This window comes from Perognathus longimembris, chromosome 10 (assembly GCF_023159225.1).
Source record: "Perognathus longimembris pacificus isolate PPM17 chromosome 10, ASM2315922v1, whole genome shotgun sequence".
Lineage (NCBI taxonomy): Eukaryota > Metazoa > Chordata > Mammalia > Rodentia > Heteromyidae > Perognathus > Perognathus longimembris.
Genome location: NC_063170.1, coordinates 51,148,404 through 51,166,486, shown reverse-complemented (window position 1 = coordinate 51,166,486; position 18,083 = coordinate 51,148,404). Strand labels below are relative to the sequence as shown.

Below are 18,083 nucleotides of genomic sequence, written 5' to 3'. Positions count from 1 at the left end.
AGTCTGTTTTTTGTGGCCCTATGGGAAGAAATTCTAGACTCACATAGCTATGTAGTGGGAGGCCATTGTTCTTGCTTGGAGATGCTTCAGTTAGGTGGCTATATTCTTTATTTATATTGTGTGAAAATTGGAATAGTGGCATTTAAAAAAATTCTAATTGCCACATGGTCTAATTCATTCATTTTTAAATAGTGGATTTTTTGGGATATCTCAAAGTTGTGAAGTAATTGTTTTCTTCTAGAAGTAACTGAATTTAGTTTTTAATGTTTTATCTATGACTCATTTTTCTAATTAGCCTCTACTAGTTGTCCCAGGGAGATTTTTTTTTACATATCTGTATTTGCTTACAGTATATCCTAATCATATTTACACACATATACATGCACATTCACTGCCCCTTGATTCATTTCAAGTAAATTTTTATGTATGGGATGAGGTAATAGTTCTTAAATCTTAATAAATTCACTTATTAAGTAGCTACAAAATAGTCTGCTTTTGACTTTTAGTGTAGGCTGAAGATATCCGTAAATTAGGATTGAAATAAAATGTACCCATTTCAACTTCTAGGTTTTTAAATTACTCTTTCTTAAATCATGTACTAAGAAATCTTGTACTATATTTAGTGAAAGTGATGAGAAAATTATTGTCTTGTTCCTAATCTTAGGGATAAAGTGTTAATATCTTATTGTTAGCTATGTTTTTCATAGGTACCCTTTATGAAATAATTTCTCTTCTATTTTTGGAGTGTCTTCTCAGGTGATTTTTGTATATTTATCCCAATGATTATTGGATGATCTCTACATTAATATAGTGAACTACAGTGATTGAATTAATATTTGAACATTGAATCATATGTTGTTGTTTTTAACTTTATACATATACTATTAGTTTATCTTAGAAAACAGATCTAGATGATTGTGGTTTGAACAAAGCTGGGGCCTGAAAGTTCATGAAACTCAATCTCCAAAAAAACCAACAGAAAACCAGGCTGGAGGCCTGGCTCAAGTGATAGAGCAGACGCACGAGCAAGTAAGTGCAACGTTCTAAGTTCAAATCCAGGTACTGGTAAAAAAAAAAAATCATGCAACCTTTATATATTCCCGTATTCAGTTTACTAATGCAGATGTTGCCTGACTTGTGATGGTGGTATTACATCTCACTAAACCCTTGCGAGATGAAAACGCATCTACTCTGTCTAATCTACTGTGCGTTACAGGAAGATGTAGAAAGTTGGTTGTTTCTCTTTGTGATTAAATGGCTAGCTTGGAAGACAGAGCTTATACTCTTGAGCAGCATAGTAAGAAAGGATTGCATAGTACCTAGCACTGTTGCTAGCCTGAAGAAAGACCAACATTCAAAAAGTGATGTCAAGTTTCGACTGGTCCATAGTTTGTTTTTCTTCATCATCCTAAAACGCAAATCTATGCCAAACCTTCACAAGTCAGGGACCATCTAAATTCTCTTGAAGATTTTGGCACCACTATGCACAAAAGGTATGATTTTCTTTTCTTAAAATGTCTCAGTGATGGAAATGGCGCTGTGGCTCAAGTGGTAGAGCACTAGCCTTGAGCTGAAGAGCTCAAGGACAACGCCCAGGCCCAGAGTTCAAGCCCTAGGACTGACCAAAAAAAAAAAGAAAAAAAAAAGGCCTCTGTGAGGTTTTAGCATGAGAGTAGCACTGGCCTGATAAGTTGCAGAGAGTTATCTTCCATTTTTGAGAGTTTAATAGTTATCTTTCTCCCTTAAAGGATAGAAATTACCAGTGAAAATATCTGAATCAGGAAAATATCTGGATCTGGAGTTTTAGATTCAAATTCATAGTATTTACTAGCTATTGGCCCACTCATATTTTAAAATGTATTTTCCACCAGTTTTTATGTTTTAGAAAGAAAATGATTGATTTCCTATGTTTGCCAGTGTGTGTGTGTGTGTGTGTGTGTGTGTGTGTGTGTGTGTGTATGTGTGTGTATGTGTGTGTGTCCTGGGGCTTGAACTCAGGGTTTGAGCATTTTCACTGAGCTTTTTTTTTACTCAAGGCTAGCATTCTACTGTTTGAGCCAAAACTCCACTTTCAGCTTTTTGGTGGGTAATTGGAGATAAGTCTTATGGTCTTTTCTGCTTAGGCTGTCTTAGAACCATGATCTTCAAATTTCACCCTCCTGAGTAGCTAGGATTTCAAGAGGTGAGCCACCAGCACCTGACTGGTTTGTCAATTTTTATGGGCATGAAGCTATTAGTAAAGTTTCCTTATACTTTTAATGTCTCTAGAATATGTTGGGATTAACTTTTCCTTCATGTTATTAATAATTTTGGGAGCATTATGTTTTCTTTTTCGATCAGCTTTGCTCTGTATTTTTAAAAATTCAATTTGATTAATATTTCCACAGACTTTATTTTTGTTAATTTTTTCTTTGTCTGTTTTATATCTCATTGTTTTCTTTCCCCCCTTCTACCCATTTACTTGAATTTAGTTTGGTCTCTTTCTAAGTACTTGAAATGGAAGTTTTAATTTTTTGATTTTAGATATTCTTTACTGATGTCATCACTTGAAGCTATAAATTTCTCTCTCAGCACAGATTTAGTCATACTCCTCAACGTTTTCTGAGTTCTCTTGAAACTTCTTTGACCCCTGGGTTATTTAAAAATCAACTGTACAATTTCTAAGTGTTTACTGTTTGTTTTTGTTTTTGTTTTTGTATCTCATTGTGGAGTTGGCCTGTTAGGGGAGAAAAGAATTAATCTGAATCATGGTTTCTATGGTTGTTGGCCTTATGTACTTGGGCAAAACATCATGATGGCAAGTGAATAGGGTAGTGGAGAGACTGCAAACAGGAAGCAGAGAGAGAGAGAGAGAGAGAGAAGAGCAGGCTAGCCACTTGGTATAACCTTTAAAGACGCACCTGTCCTCTGGTTAGGGCCCACCCTCCCACGTTTCTACAACCTCCCAAAATAGCTGGAGATCAAATATTCAAATGATAGTCTATGGGACATTTTCATATTCATACCAGAAAAGTAGTCTGTTATGCACAATGCTCCACACCCTGATGTCTCTCACTGCTGGAGTTTGTGCCTCGGGCCTTCTACATTCTAGGAAAGTACTCTAACACAAAGCTACCATGTATTCCTGCCTTTTCCCACTTGAAAATATATCCTGGAATTTTGTTCCAGTGGTGTACTTTTTTCCATTGTATTGGTTACCATGTATTATAATGTGGAGAACCAGCCCTCTATTCATGGACATTTAGATTAAAAAAGTTTTTTTTTTCCTATTAAACCTAATATAGTAATGAATAGCCTTATACTTACATTATTTATCTCTAGGGTCAATTGCCACAGGTGGGATCAAAGAACAATGAATAGACATATTTATATTATTTATCTGTGTGATCAATTCCCACAGGTGGGATCAAACAACATTTGCATTTACAAGTTGTTAGATATTGCTAAATTGTTCTGTATTGGCAAGCTTATATATCTCCAAAGCATTCATTTCCAAAGACCTATTTAGTGTTCAACTAGGTATAAAATTCTTTTTTCACTGAACCAGGAAGGAGAAAGAGAAGTAACAATTTTGAAAATATTTTCATAAGCAATTTAAGAATTCATTATTTATATAGATTAATCTTAACCCTTAGTCTCATTTCAGAAAGGTTAAATATCCCATCCAAGGCTTTACTTATGAATGCTCAACAGAATCCAGAAGCTTTTTTCTTATGTGTTATCAACATTAGACTCAAATGCTTTGGCTGGTTAATCTATCTCATGCCTACTTCTCAAAAAACGCTGGGATGAGATACTAGGACCCACCCTCATAGGCTATTTAGTTCAGATTCATATTAAACTTGACTGAACTGTAAAACTCATTCTTATAAGACAGCACTGAGTTAAATTCTCTGGAATAGTTTTTTTTTTCATGGTTCTGTAGATTATCTTATCTAATAATAGCATTTCTCAGTTCTACAATACAAGATGTGGCAATCAGACCACTTGCTTTAGGATATAAGTTAATTGCTGACAGAAGTCAGTCAAGAGAAAGCATACATGTTTTGACTAGAGTCCAGTGAGCAGAAATTGTTAATTCAAGCAGACCCTGGCTTTCTAGATGACCCGAGGCAAGGCATAATCATGAGAGCTTCAGTCTTCCATCTGCAGAGGGTAGAGTTCTTAGAGATAACCCTGATTACTAACCACATATTTGCCCTAAGTTAGTCATGATTTATGATGCTGTGTAAACATGATCTGGGTAAAAGAAATTTTTGTAGCCAAGTAGGCCTGACGCTGAATCCTTGTCTTTTCTTTACTGACAGGCGATCTTTGTGAAATTTAATTTTTTGTTTCTCTTTTTAAAATCAGCAGTACTCATCTTATAGGGTTGTTGTGAAAATTAACTGAGGTCATGTGTACATTTAATGCTTAGGGACATAGTAAGTACTCATGAAATGTTAGCTGCTATTATCATTGTATATTACTAGTCATCTTCCTGTCCTGTGATCTCTTTAGCACTGGCTGTTGGGGCAGATTTGTGTACTGGGAGAAGTGACTTGTGTATTTAATAAGGCTTTATACTCAGTTAAATCAAAACACAGTGATAAAGCTCTACCTGACCTTGCGAGTGATTAGCTTTTGCCTTTTCATGCCTGAGATTTGATTATCTTTAGCATTGTCTTAGCTTGTGTTACCTACATATCATAAAATTATCCCAACCTTTTAATATCCTGTCACGAAACATTTATCTTTTTGACCTTCAATGGAATTGTAGTGAGATTGTCTGCTCTTGAATACACACCTCAATCTCATGTAATGTACAATTACCAGTGTTTAAGTTTAATATTTACCTCATGGTCACTTAGATGTCATGAACTTTGATTCATCCTCGCCACTAGATGGCATGATAATAGAACACATTTAACTGACTTATCCCTTACTGTCTAGGAACACAGGCCAAACAAGATGAGAAACAGAAATTCTTGTTTTGTTTTGTTTTTGGCCAGTCCTGAGGGCTTGGAACTCAGAGCCTGAGCACTGTCCTTGGCTTCTTTTTGTTCAAGGCTAGCACTCTACCTCTTGAGCCATAGCACTACTTCTGGCCTTTTCTGTTCATGTGGTACTGAAGAACCGAACCCAGGCCTTCATACATGCTAGGCAAGCACTGTACTGCTAAGCCACATTCTCAGCCCAAGAAACAGAAATTCTTATAAATGGAAATTTTAGTGTTTGAATTTTTGTGATTTGATTTCCTCCAAAATGTGGTCTTGATGGTTGTAATAAGGGAACAGGAAGAATGAGATTGGCAAGGGGGTGGGTGAAGAGAGAAACATACAAGACTGTTTCAAGTCTGTTGCTTTAGCTGACAGGTCTTAATTTTACTAGAAAGCCTAGAAGTACATAAAATGCTTCTCAAAGTTCTCCACACAATTGTGGAAGGGAGGTGGTTGAAAGAGAGGAATATTTATGCATTAGCTCTTATCCATTGGTCAAGATTGTCCTTTATTCTTTTTCTGCATGTACACATGGACTAAGAAAATTCTAAATCCCATCCAAAACATGCATGACAGAGAAAATACACTCCTTGTGGACTCTAGCCAGAATCTTATTAGGTAAAGCCAAAAATCTAAGATTGCACTGCATTCTCTACTATACCCTGCTTAAAGTCAGATGTAAGGCTAGGTGGATGTGACTCAGGGCACCAGATGTGTCTGCTACAACTACCTAATAAATCATGTACTCTGTAAATTCTTCCAGTTGAAATAAACAAAGAATCCTAATGAACCATCTGCATCTCCAAGTCCTTGGGGGCTACCTCATAGGTATCCTACCAAACGCTTAGTGAATAAAAATTCGAATGGCTGCTTTACAAAATTCAGAGGAAGTTGCTTCTTCTATCTTGCTTTTTATATCTTAGGATGAAATTATGCACAAATCTTTTTATCCTAGTGTACTACGATATAGAAACAGGTGTTCATTTTTTTGGGTAGGATCAAAAGAAGTTTGCTAATAGGAAAAATATGCAGTGAGCATAGATAGAGGAAAGATTGTATTGGACAAGGAGTCAGGAGAGTTTAAGATGTGTTCATGATATTAGGTTACTTAGATCACTCTGAGGTACCTTCTCAGAACTCAGTGTCTTTATCAGTGGAAGGGATATCCTCTTAGAACCCATCATAGAATTTCACTCATCTTTAAAGCTTCTTCTAGATCAAAGATATTATGAAAATTATACATGTAACAGAATATTTGACTTGTGTGAGTGGGGATATTGTACATTGGTATTTGCACATATGACATTGTAAGTGATTTGTGTTTACACACTCAGGATGTAAACAAAACTGCAAAACTCTTCTTAGGCTTTTGCAAAATTTGCAGATTGTATAATCAAAGCAAGCTAAGAAGATGATCTCTCAACCAAGGCTTTGAGAAACTATGTTGCTTGACTAAGAATACCCTGTCCAAAATAGGGCCATGACTCAAACTTAGCTTGTGTCACCTCTAGAGCCCATGCTTGATTCATTCTTAGCCACTGCAGTAGTTTTCAAAATATGAGTCATATACCAAGTGGTACATCCAAATCATGGCAGAGGCTTATCAAATTCAGATCCCCAGGTACCCAGAGCAAGCAGGATATCTACAGTTTAAGGCTCATCTCTAGAAAGAGCCCTGAAGCTTCAGAATCGTTGTTCTTTGATCTAATGTCTTTGATTAAGAAAATGATATCTTATTCAAATACAGCCTACCAAATACAGAGTTTAACCACACCTAAAATAACAAAAGAGGTGATGGTCCTTGAGTTTACACATGAAGTTGTTTTCAGTGGGATAGATCCTTTCCCAATCACTTTCTAGCTGTTGATGTGTTGAATATATAGGAAAGAAGCATTGGGTTGATTTACATAAACACATATGGCTCCCAAGAAGCATATATGTCTATTGATTCTTTTCACTAACTTCTTGTTGTTGTTTTGATACTGGTTGTGGGGTTTGAACTTGGGGCCTGAGCGCTGTCTGAATGCTATGTTGTTCAAAGCTAGCACCTAACAACTTGAGCCACAATTCTATTTCTGACTTCTTTGGTGCTTAATTGGAGATAAGAGTCTCATGGATTTTCTTGACTGGGCTGAGTTTGAATAGCGATCCTCATCTCACCTTCCTGAGTAGCTAGGACCACAGGTATGAGCCACTCGTGCCCACTATCTTTTAAATTTTAAGTTCAAGTAATAATTTCACTGGTGTTTATGATACAAGACAAAAATTGATGAGGAAATAGGCAAATAATATGTAATAACTAATCCTTCCACTCTTTTTTTTCTTTTTGCCTGTCTTGGGACTTGAACTCAGGGCCTGAGAGCTGCCCCTGAGCTTTTTTGCTCAACATTACTCAAAAGATGGTTAAAGGGCATATAGTGGTTATTAAAGCTTAAAACTACCATTTTCTGCCTCCTGGTTCCTGGAGAGAAATATTGACTATCTTATCTTGAAAATATCTCAGAGGTACAGGGAAAGAAATACAATAATTACCTATACCTAGGTGAGGCCCCCTCTTCCAGTATATATGATGGACTTGAGTGAATTTTTTTGTTTGCTCATCAGTTTGCTTTTAAGTATGATAATAATGAAACTCAAAATTAAATGAAATAATGAATGTATAATGGATTGCACAATGCCAGGAACACAGCATGCAAAAATCAGTAGCCATTAACATATTATTATTACATAATGTTATTATTAATAATAATTATGAATATCATTTGTGCTTATTATCAATATAATTATTAATATCTTACTATAGTATGTTATTGATTACATTAATCTTATAATATTAATAATATAGTTAAGGGGCTGGGGATATGGCCTAGTGGCAAGAGTGCCTGCCTCATATACATGAGGCCCTGGGTTCGATTCCCCAGCACCACATATACAGAAAATGGCCAGAAGGGGCGCTGTGGCTCAAGTGGCAGAGTGCTAGCCTTGAGCAAAAAGCAGCCAGGGACAGTGCTCAGGCCCTGAGTCCAAGGCCCAGGACTGGCCAAAAAAAAAAAAAAAAGAAAAGAAAAAAAATATATAGTTAAATAATAATGGCTAATGTGCTATTATGTTAATATAGTATGTTAACACTACTACCAGTGTCTGTTCTATGACACTATTTAAATTTTAAGGATGTTATTTTTGGTGGAAATTATGAAATATACTATTACAAATTGTATGAGTTTGGAAACTGTTGAATAAAAAGAATGAGAGTAATCCATCCATCTAACAATGTTTCCAGATGTATGTGCTTTTAGGCGCTCTGCTATGCCAGGTGTGGGCTGATTAGAGCAAGTTCCTTACTGTTTCCTGGCTTGTGCTACTAGAGAGGTTCCTTATATTTTCTTCCTGGGGCAGCCCTGTGGGTTAGCAACTCTCATACCACCCAGAGATAGGATTTGAGAAGCAAAATGAAGTTGTCTTGTGGGATCAAGGCTAAGTTGATAGAAGCTAGTTAGCTTGTCAGTCAAGTTTGTTTTTTCAAGATCTTTAGCATGCAGAGTTATGATAGTGAGTTTTAAAAATAAATCTTCCTCTAGGAAATGCAAACAAGAGTTTTTTTCTTTGTTGCAATTGTTTTCTTTTCCTTTTGTCTTATTTGTTCATTTGTCTTGGAGGGGTAAGAGGGGGCACAGAAATGGAGGGACAAAATGTGAACAAATGCAGCAGAGGCACTTACTAGGCACTATGTTGAAGATGAACTGAGGCACTTACTAGGCACTATGTTGAAGATGAACTTGTGGGTGAGGAAGAGAGGGAGAGAGCGAGCAAAGGGGTGACATTTTTCCTGTTTTTTTTTTTTTTTTGGCCAGTCCTGGGCCTTGGACTCAGGGCCTGAGCACTGTCCCTGGCTTCTTCCCGCTCAAGGCTAGCACTCTGCCACTTGAGCCACAGCGCCGCTTCTGGCCGTTTTCTGTATATGTGGTGCTGGGGAATCGAACCTAGGGCCTCGTGTATCCGAGGCAGGCACTCTTGCCACTAGGCTATATCCCCAGCCCCTTGTTTTTTTTTTTTTTTACCTGATTTATGAAACACTAACCCCTCTGTACATCACCTTTATAATAACAATAAAAATTTAATTAAAAAATCTTCCTATCTATATATAGGCTATATTGTTTAGCATAGAAACAATGAAAAAGTGAAACTATGGAAACAAATCATTTCTAATTCTAGAGAAAATTATAGCTAACATTCTAAATTGTTTCATTATTGATTTTCCCTTCCTATGGACAAACACATATTTCATTAGCACTGTAGAGTTTTGTAAATTTCTTTTGCCCTTAAGTGAGGAGATATTTTTCATCTTTGTATAGTTTCTCAATTTAGTTACATTTAATTGGCATTTAAAATATATTTTAAGATAATTAGAAAAGTCTGCCTCTCAACTGTGATTTTTATGTTATTACTTTGGGCTTCATCTTTTTCTTGTCTGTTCACTTTGTCATCAATGTTTGATGTGCCTACTGTGTGCAAAACACTAGCGTGGACATTTTTTTTTTTTAATGGATGGGGCTTAAATCTTCTTAACCTCTGTTCTTGGTGCCTGGTATTTTCTTGCATGAAGAGATACTCAGCAGACATTGTTGAATGACTATTACTGAAGAAACAGTAATATTTTTGTTACCACTATCCCAAGTAGGAGTTCAAGTGACAAGAAGAGAAAGATCACACATCATTATTGTAAACTATTTTCTTGAGGGGCCCTGGGGGCTCACAGCTGTAATCCTAGCTAAGAGCAGAAGGATGGCATTCTGAGACCCACCTATAGAAGACAAGTTCCTGAGACCTTATCTTGAAACTAACCAGCAAAAAAACAGGTCTGGGATAAGTTCCAAACCCTTCCTCTGAGTGTCCTCTTCCCCCGACCCCCCCATGCTCACTGCAGGTATAATACCTTCACAGCCAAGGGCTTCTTATGTAAACTCAGGGTGAAGCTTGGCAGAAACTGTGGTTTGTAATCCAAACAGGTAACTTCCAATCTGGAAAGGTAATTTCCTTTCTAAGTGGTAAGATCACATAAAATAACTGAGGTTTTGTCCTCTAAGTAAAATGGCTTCTTCCCGTGTGATATCTTCTTATTGAAAGTGAGTGAAAAGTAGGGCTACCTAGGAGAGTGTGATGGGAGAAGGCAGGGCTGGGATTTCATAGACTTAATCTTCATCTAGATGAAGATCTGCATCAGTAGTTGAGGCCTGCCTCACATGTTCCCGGTCTTGCCTCAGGGCCTGTACATTAAGCTGATATGAGGTGACATTTGTGTCCTTGCATAGGGAATGGATATAACCTGTAATGCCCCCTTGTTACAGGAGTATTGTATTATTTTAGGGATAAATTCAGAAAGAGAAGAGTTGGCTCTTTCAGTTTAGAAAGTAGCTTAATAGGCACTGTATTAATGTATTACATTATTCCTTTTAAGGTTTTGCATATTTTTATCAGGATAATATGCATATATGGTTTAAAAAATAATTTGTGCAGGACTCATCATAAAATTCAATTGTCTCCATTTGTCCCTCCCACTACCAGAGGGAAGGCTTTTTAAATCACATCTGTTCTCAGGTCATTACCTCAGCATTACCTCTTTGTTTCTAAGTGATGTTCTTTTCCTACATGTTGTTAATTGATCTTGCTTATATTGCTCAATTCTAACTCTTCTAAAAGATTATCAGGAAAATCTGTTGGTCAAGTGAAGCTCAGTTTATCAGACTTACAGTAGTAGTAGGCCACCTCGGAGACTTTTAGTAGTGTTTCAGAATGGGGTTGTTAGTGGAGGATGTTTCTAGAGTTTAGAGTGATTTTAAGGTGCATCTTTTAAGGCAGAAACAGATCGGAACTGGCCTAGCATAGTAGCGCACACCTATAATCCCAGTGCCTGGGAGGCAGAGACAAAAGGATCATGTAATCTAGGCTATCTTGGGCTACATAGTGGGACCCTATTTTTTAAAAAAACAAATTACTAAGTAGTTAAGTAAATAAAAATAGGAATTGGACTGAGTTTATGGCCTAGTTATTTGGGTTGGTGGGCAAAAGCTGAATATTTAAGGCAAATATTGACCATGGCTTTGGGAAGTGAGCTGTTTAGGTCACTCTCAGCCTAATCTTTCAGCAGCAAGTATTCTAAGGGAACAAACAACTAAGTTAATTTGGTAATTTGATCACAGTATTTAGGCCAGAAACAGAAATCATGTTTAGTGTAGGTTCTTAGGACAATGTTGTGTTGATGTGGTCATGAAGACGGCTTCAGTTATTGTAAGTTGGGTACAGCAATGCACACCTGTGATCCCAGCACCCAGGAAGTTGAGGCAGGAGGATCACACATTGGAGGCATACCCCGGACTACACAGTGATTTCTAGAACAATCTGAAATACACAATGAGACCCAGTCCCAAACCAAAACAAACTGCATAAAACAACAGCTGAAAAAGAGGAAGCGGAAAATTCTTAACATTTCTGCCCCACCACCTCCCTCAAAACAAGTTCCTCTGCAGACCCTCTCCTTGGAACAGAAACATAACTTTTCTATTTTTTGTTGCATCACCCTAAATAGCTTCTTTTGACCGTCCATCCACCTTTGTAGTATTGGACTTGATCTGCAGCTCTTCATTTACTTGGTCAAATTAAGCCATATCAGATCTCCTTCATCTACTTGGAATGAAGTCTAATCAAAGTTATTTGGTGCATCCCCCCTGCCCCCTGCCCCCCGCCCCAGGGCTGGGCAATGGTCCCTGGAGTGTGCAGAAAAATCAGCAAATTGTGACTGTTCTGTTTCTCCGTCCCCTGGGTTCAGTTGAGGATGGGCAGTTGTGAAGGCCTCTTATTTTCCATGTGGCCATGGCTACTGGGACACCATAATGTCTTTTTGTTTTACTTTTTGCCAGTCACGGGGCTTGAATTCAGGGCCTGAGCACTGTCCCTGGTTTCTTTTTGTTCAAGGCTAGCACTCTACCACTTGAGCCACAGCGCCACTCTGGCTTTTTCTATATATGTGGTGCTGAGGAATTGAACCCAGGGCTTCATGTATGCAAGGCAAGTGCTCTATTGCTAGGCCATATTCCCACCTCCATCATGCTGTCTTATAACAAAAGGGAGCAGCTTGGTGTCCTCGCCCAAGGCTCTCCATTGTAGTCTCTCCATCAAAGCTCTTGTGGCCCCATTGGGTTCTGGGGGTTCTGGTAGGGATGGGGCCTGGGTCTTCACCAAGGCCTTCAACTCCTCTGGTATTCTGTTTGGGAAATAAAACCATCTAAATATTACAGTTTCCAGTCTATTAGCTCAAATGGTCTTTTCATTTATTGTGGTATGAATGTCATTCAAAAATGTCTTCTCACTTTCAGAATTCCCCTGTTTTTTTTTTTCCTTCCTGATGCTATTATAAGTGAAATGATTTACTTAATTTTGGCTATTGGATTTTAATTAAGGGTGTCAACAGATACCTTTGTATAGTTGTTAAAAGGTCAATATATCCTACAATTTTTCTGAAGTTGATTTTGAGTTCCTATAGTCACAATGCAGAAGACCTGGCTTGGATACAAGCCCAGTTCCCACCCTGCTCTGCCCAGTGTGTGCCTACCTCTCTCCCTCCTCTCTCTCTCTCCTTCCTTCCTTCCTCCTTCCCTTTCCCTCCCACTCCCTTCCTTCCTTCTTTCTTCTCTTTCTTTGACAGTGTCTAACTAATTAACTTGGCTGGCCTTGAACTTGCTTTGTTGCAGAGGCTTGCCTCAAATGTACAATCATTGTCCTCTAGCCTCCCAAGTGTTGGGAATACATACAGGAGCCACTACCCTGGACAAGGCATTGCTGCTTTTTGCCCCTCCATTGGAGAAAGGTTGCTGAAATGAGGCTGAATGACTACTTGTTAGGCATAACATAAACTGAGAATAAACTGTGATTAAACTAAGAATCTATCTTTTTGGGGAGGGATGGTGGGAAAGTACAATCACCGTAGCTATAACCTCTGTCAGAAATAAAACAAACTTTATTTCTTAAAGTCTTAATTTAGGAGAAAGTCAGGCTTCCCCCTCCCCCGATTTTTTCCCCTTTCCATCTTATTTTTACTCTTTTTATTATTTTTATGATGTATTAAATTGAACCATTTCCTTGCAGTGTGCTAGTTAAGACAATTTCCTTAGCATTTGCTGAATGATTTGGCAAGCTAGACGTCCTAGAGCTAAATCGTAAAATCCCATTAAAACCCAGTCATATAAAAATAAAAGATGCTGTCTGGTGCGCTCCACGACATGGATATGGTGAGGTCTCATCACATTACAATAACAAATGCCAAAATGAAGTGCCGACTGTGTAATAGAATATGATGAAAAGAAAGGAGTATATTAATGATGCAGCCTGCTACATTTAATTAAACCCCATGTCCAAATTAGTTCCCTGATTGGCATGTAAAAAGAAAACATGTTTACTTTGACAGTTCAAGTAGCACAGTTGTTGTTTTAACACATGGGCTTCTAAGCTTCTCTATATGCAGTCACTGTCCATTTGTCTGTCTGTCTCTCATTCTTTGGCCTTCAAGGTTCTTGCCATTTCAAGGATAAAGTAGCGAATGTGGAAGTTCCTGATACTAGGTGAAGGAGAAACAGCCTCACATGGATCCTTAACCCCACTCAAGTCACCAGCTAGAAGAGATTAGAGCTGAAACACACATAGGTCAGGAAGATTTCAAGAGTCTGTGTTCTTTTATCCGTGCCAGTCCTTGGCAAGGAAGGGCCTATAGGCCAACTCTATACAGCTGTCTGATTTGTATAGTCTAAGCGCCAAGAGTGATTATTAATTGGTTGAACAAAAAAATCAGAAGAAGAATATATCATAGTGAGTGAAAATTATGTGAAATGAAGGAGTTTAGATTTCGGGGTCCATATATAAAGTTTTATTGGAAGGCAGCCATATCCATTAATTTATATACTCCCTACAACAGCCTTTGCACACAATGGTAGAATTGAATGGTTGAAACAGATATTATATGACCTGCAAAGCCCCAAATGTTCAGTGTCTAGACCATTACAGAAAGCATTTGTCAACCTTTGATTTATGCTCTGGTTCTTAAACCAAGTTAAATTTAATCATTTAATGTTAAACTAAACATTCAACTGGAGGCTGGGGCCCAAGGATCTTATTTTAAAATAAGTCCTCAATATTATTTTGAATACTTCCTAAAGTAATTACTGTTGTTGCCTTACATCATAATTACTAGTGTAGTTCTTCTTCTCCCCTATCAGTCCTAGGCTAGGGACCATGCTGAAGTATCTGTGAGTGGATAAATGTGGGCAGACTTCATATATTAACTCATTAGCTGATTGTCTCCTATGTGCTAGATGCTTATCACCAATAAAGCAGAAGATCTGTGGTTTAGGGAAAGACCAAAAAAAAAAAAAAAAGGTTTATGATAGCAGGCCCACATGAATAGACTAGAATAAGACTTGCTATGCATAATGGTAACTCAGAAGACCCTAAATGTTTCAAAGAATACCTTACTATGCCCCCATCACAATATGAAGCATGCTTTGAGAATTTTAATGTGCATACAGTAGTGGTACAAAAATAAACTATTATGTGTAGATGTCATAGGAACTCCGGTCAGATAGCAGGGAATTAACTATGTTTGAAGTGGAATGGTGAATTGGTATGAATCCATAGGACCCATTTGTCTATTCTAAATCAAATTTCATTATTGCCATCGATAGAACCAGACAGAGAGAGTAATTGAATAGGAAATTGGCTAGAGATGAATTTATTACCAAGTAGCATGTTATGTGCAATGTAGAGTTGAATAAGCCTAATGGGTTTAAAACCATTGTTTCTACCAGGCACTGGTGGCTTATGCCTGTAATTCTAGCTACTCAAGAGGCTGAGTTCTGAGGATCATGGTTTGAAGCCAGCCTGGGCAGGAAAATCTGTGAGACTCTTTATCTCCAATAAACTACTGAAAAAACAAAACAAAACTGGGGAGTTCAGCGGTGGAGGACTTGAAGTGCTCTACACCATCAGCACCGGCTCCTACGGCCGCTGCCAGAAGATCCGGAGGAAGAGCGACGGCAAGATACTAGTTTGGAAAGAGCTTGATTATGGCTCCATGACAGAAGCTGAGAAACAGATGCTTGCTTCGTGAACTGAAACATCCAAACATTGTTCGTTACTATGATAGGATTATTGACCGAACCAACACAACCCTGTACATTGTGATGGAATATTGTGAAGGAGGGGACCTGGCTAGTATAATTACAAAAGGAACCAAGGAAAGGCAGTACTTAGAGGAAGAGTTTGTTCTTCCAGTGATGACTCAGCTGACGCTGGCCCTGAAGGAGTGTCATCGCCGAAGTGATGGTGGCCACACCGTGCTGCATCGGGATCTGAAACCAGCCAATGTCTTCCTGGATGGCAAGCAGAACGTCAAGCTTGGAGACTTTGGGCTAGCGAGGATATTAAACCACGATACGAGTTTTGCAAAAACATTTGTTGGCACACCTTACTACATGTCTCCTGAACAAATAAATCGCATGTCTTACAATGAGAAATCAGATATCTGGTCATTGGGTTGTTTGCTGTATGAATTGTGCGCATTAATGCCTCCATTTACAGCTTTTAACCAAAAAGAACTAGCTGGGAAGATCAGAGAAGGCAAATTCAGGAGAATTCCATGTCGGTACTCTGATGAATTAAATATAATTACAAGGATGTTAAACTTAAAGGATTACCATCGACCTTCTGTGGAAGACATTCTTTTTTTTGGCCAGTCCTGGGGCTTTAACTCAGGGCCTGAGCACTGTCCCTGGCTTCTTTTTGCTCAAGGCTAGCACTCTGCCACTTGAGCCACAGCGCCACTTCTGGCCGTTTTCTGTATATGTGGTGCTGGGGAATTGAACCCAGGGCCTCATGTATACGAGGCAAGCACTCTTGCCACTAGGCCATATCCCCAGCCCGGAAGACATTCTTGAGAATCCTTTGATAGCAGACTTGGTTGCGGAAGAGCAAAGGAAAAATCCTGAGAGGAGAGGGCGGCGATTAGGAGAGCCGGAAAAGTTGCAGGATTCCAACCCAGTGTTGAGTGAGTTGAAGCTGAAGGAAATGCAGCTGCAGGAGCGAGAGCGAGCCCTCAAAGCCCGCGAGGAAAGACTGGAGCAGAAGGAACACGAGCTTTGCATCCGGGAGAGACTCGCTGAAGACAAACTGGCCCGAGCAGAGAGCCTGGCGAAGAACTGCAGCTTGCTAAGGGAGTGGAGGTTCCTGTCCCTGGCGTGCAGTCCAGAGCTGCTTGATCTTCCATCCTCAGTCGTGAAGAAGAAAGTTCATTTCGGTGGGGAAAGTAAGGAGAACACGAGGAGCGAGGTGCCGGAGAGTCAACTCACCTCCAAGTCCAAGTGCAAGGACCTTGAAGAAGCGACACCACGCCACCCAGCTTCGGGCTCAAGCCCTGTCTGACATCGAGAAAACTTACCAGCTAAAAAGCAGACAGATTCTGGGCATGCGCTAGTCCAGCCCAGTGCCCAGCACCGTATCTGCACAGTGCCAAACCCTTTAAGATTCATTGTTAGCTGCTCTTGCTTTACATACGTGGTTCTGTGAGCCAACCCCCTTTTGTATAGTCAGTGACATTTTGGAATGGCTTTTGCTCTTTTCCGCAACAGCTGTACAAGATGTTCACATCCTTAATTTCTCTAAAAGAGAAATTAAGTGTCTTGGGTGGTGGGCTTTTAATCCTGTGATTACTACTAGGAATGGCATATATTCTAGATCTTGAGGGAAAATAATGTTGAAGAAAATACCCATGAGTAGCACTGGCTGGGACTTTTAAAATGCCTGAGTGATGTACTTTCAGATGTCATGTGCAGTTTTCCATCGTACGTCTGATTTTAAATGTGCTTGAATGTAGAAAATCTTAACTGGATATAAATTGGTTACTAGTACCAAGACATCTTGTTTATGCATATTTCATGATAGGACATATCTGTTGCCTTTCTGGAAATTGATTACTGTGATGTCTATATTCTTTCATTCTTTTTAATTCTATTTAATAGTATATAAAACTTGCTGTCATTAATCTCTTTCCCAACAAATAAAAAAAATTCTGTAGTTTTCCTATAAACAAAACAAAACAAAACAAAACTGGAAGTAAGTGTGGCTCAAGTGGTAGAGCAGTAGCCTTGAGTAAAAGAAGGCTCTGAATTCAAGTCCCAGGACCAGCACACACTCCTACACATGCACACACACAAATGTTGTTTTCTACCTGGATTCGATAGCAGTTTTCTTGGAAGTGTTTAAGCTTCCCTTTGTAAGTATGCTTGGGAAACAGATTATAGTGGGAAAACAATACTTTACTTTTTTTATTAAATACTTTAAAATGGTTACAATAAAGGTGATGTTCAGAAGGGCTACTGTTTCATAAGTCAGACAACGAATAGATTTCTTTTTGGACAGTGTTACCTTTTCCTTTGCTCTCTCCTAGTTGGGAAGACAATATTTTGATGGTAGTATTTATTACCTTCATCCTTTGCCCATAGAAGAAGCAGCTGTTAACCACACTGACATTGCAAGGTTGATTTCTGAGCAATAGCTAATACCTTTTATAACAATACCTTTCCTAAAGATCAGGAAGTAGAAAAGTATAGCATCATTTAAAAAAAACCCTACTATCTTGTAGATTCATATGTTAGTTATCTATGACTATAAGTTATCTGCAAATTTAGGAGCTTGAAATAGTTAAGTATTAACTCTTAATTACAGTGTGTCAGGAATATAGGCATGGATTGGATGGGAAACTCTGGTGCAAGGCCTCTTGCATGATTACATGGCTGCAGAGGCAGGCTTTGCTGGGATCACCCAGCATGGGAGAAGCACTTCCACATTTGCTCACAAAGCTGCTGGCATGATACAGTTCTTCATGGGCCTTGGACTAAGGATCTCATGTCCTCCTTGGCTGGTGGTCAGTGGTTTCCCTCAGTCCCTTGCCTCATGGTCTTCTGCATGGGGCAGCCTAACACATGGCTGCCCAACTCTATGATGATGAGCAAGTGAGAGAACAATACAGGACACAATGGAAATGTGAGTCATTTCACAGCTTAG

The 18,083-nt window shown here is 38.7% G+C and overlaps 1 protein-coding gene across 1 annotated transcript; it reads left to right on the top strand.

The window, feature by feature from the left end:
* Positions 1–13,252: 13,252 nt before the first annotated feature.
* Positions 13,253–17,066, top strand: LOC125357943 (serine/threonine-protein kinase Nek2-like). Its single transcript, XM_048354779.1, is given in 5 exon segments — positions 13,253–13,261; positions 14,974–15,119; positions 15,121–15,739; positions 15,951–16,391; positions 16,393–17,066. Coding segments are annotated over 5 exon segments (1,317 nt in total). The 3' UTR covers positions 16,495–17,066.
* Positions 17,067–18,083: the final 1,017 nt, after the last annotated feature.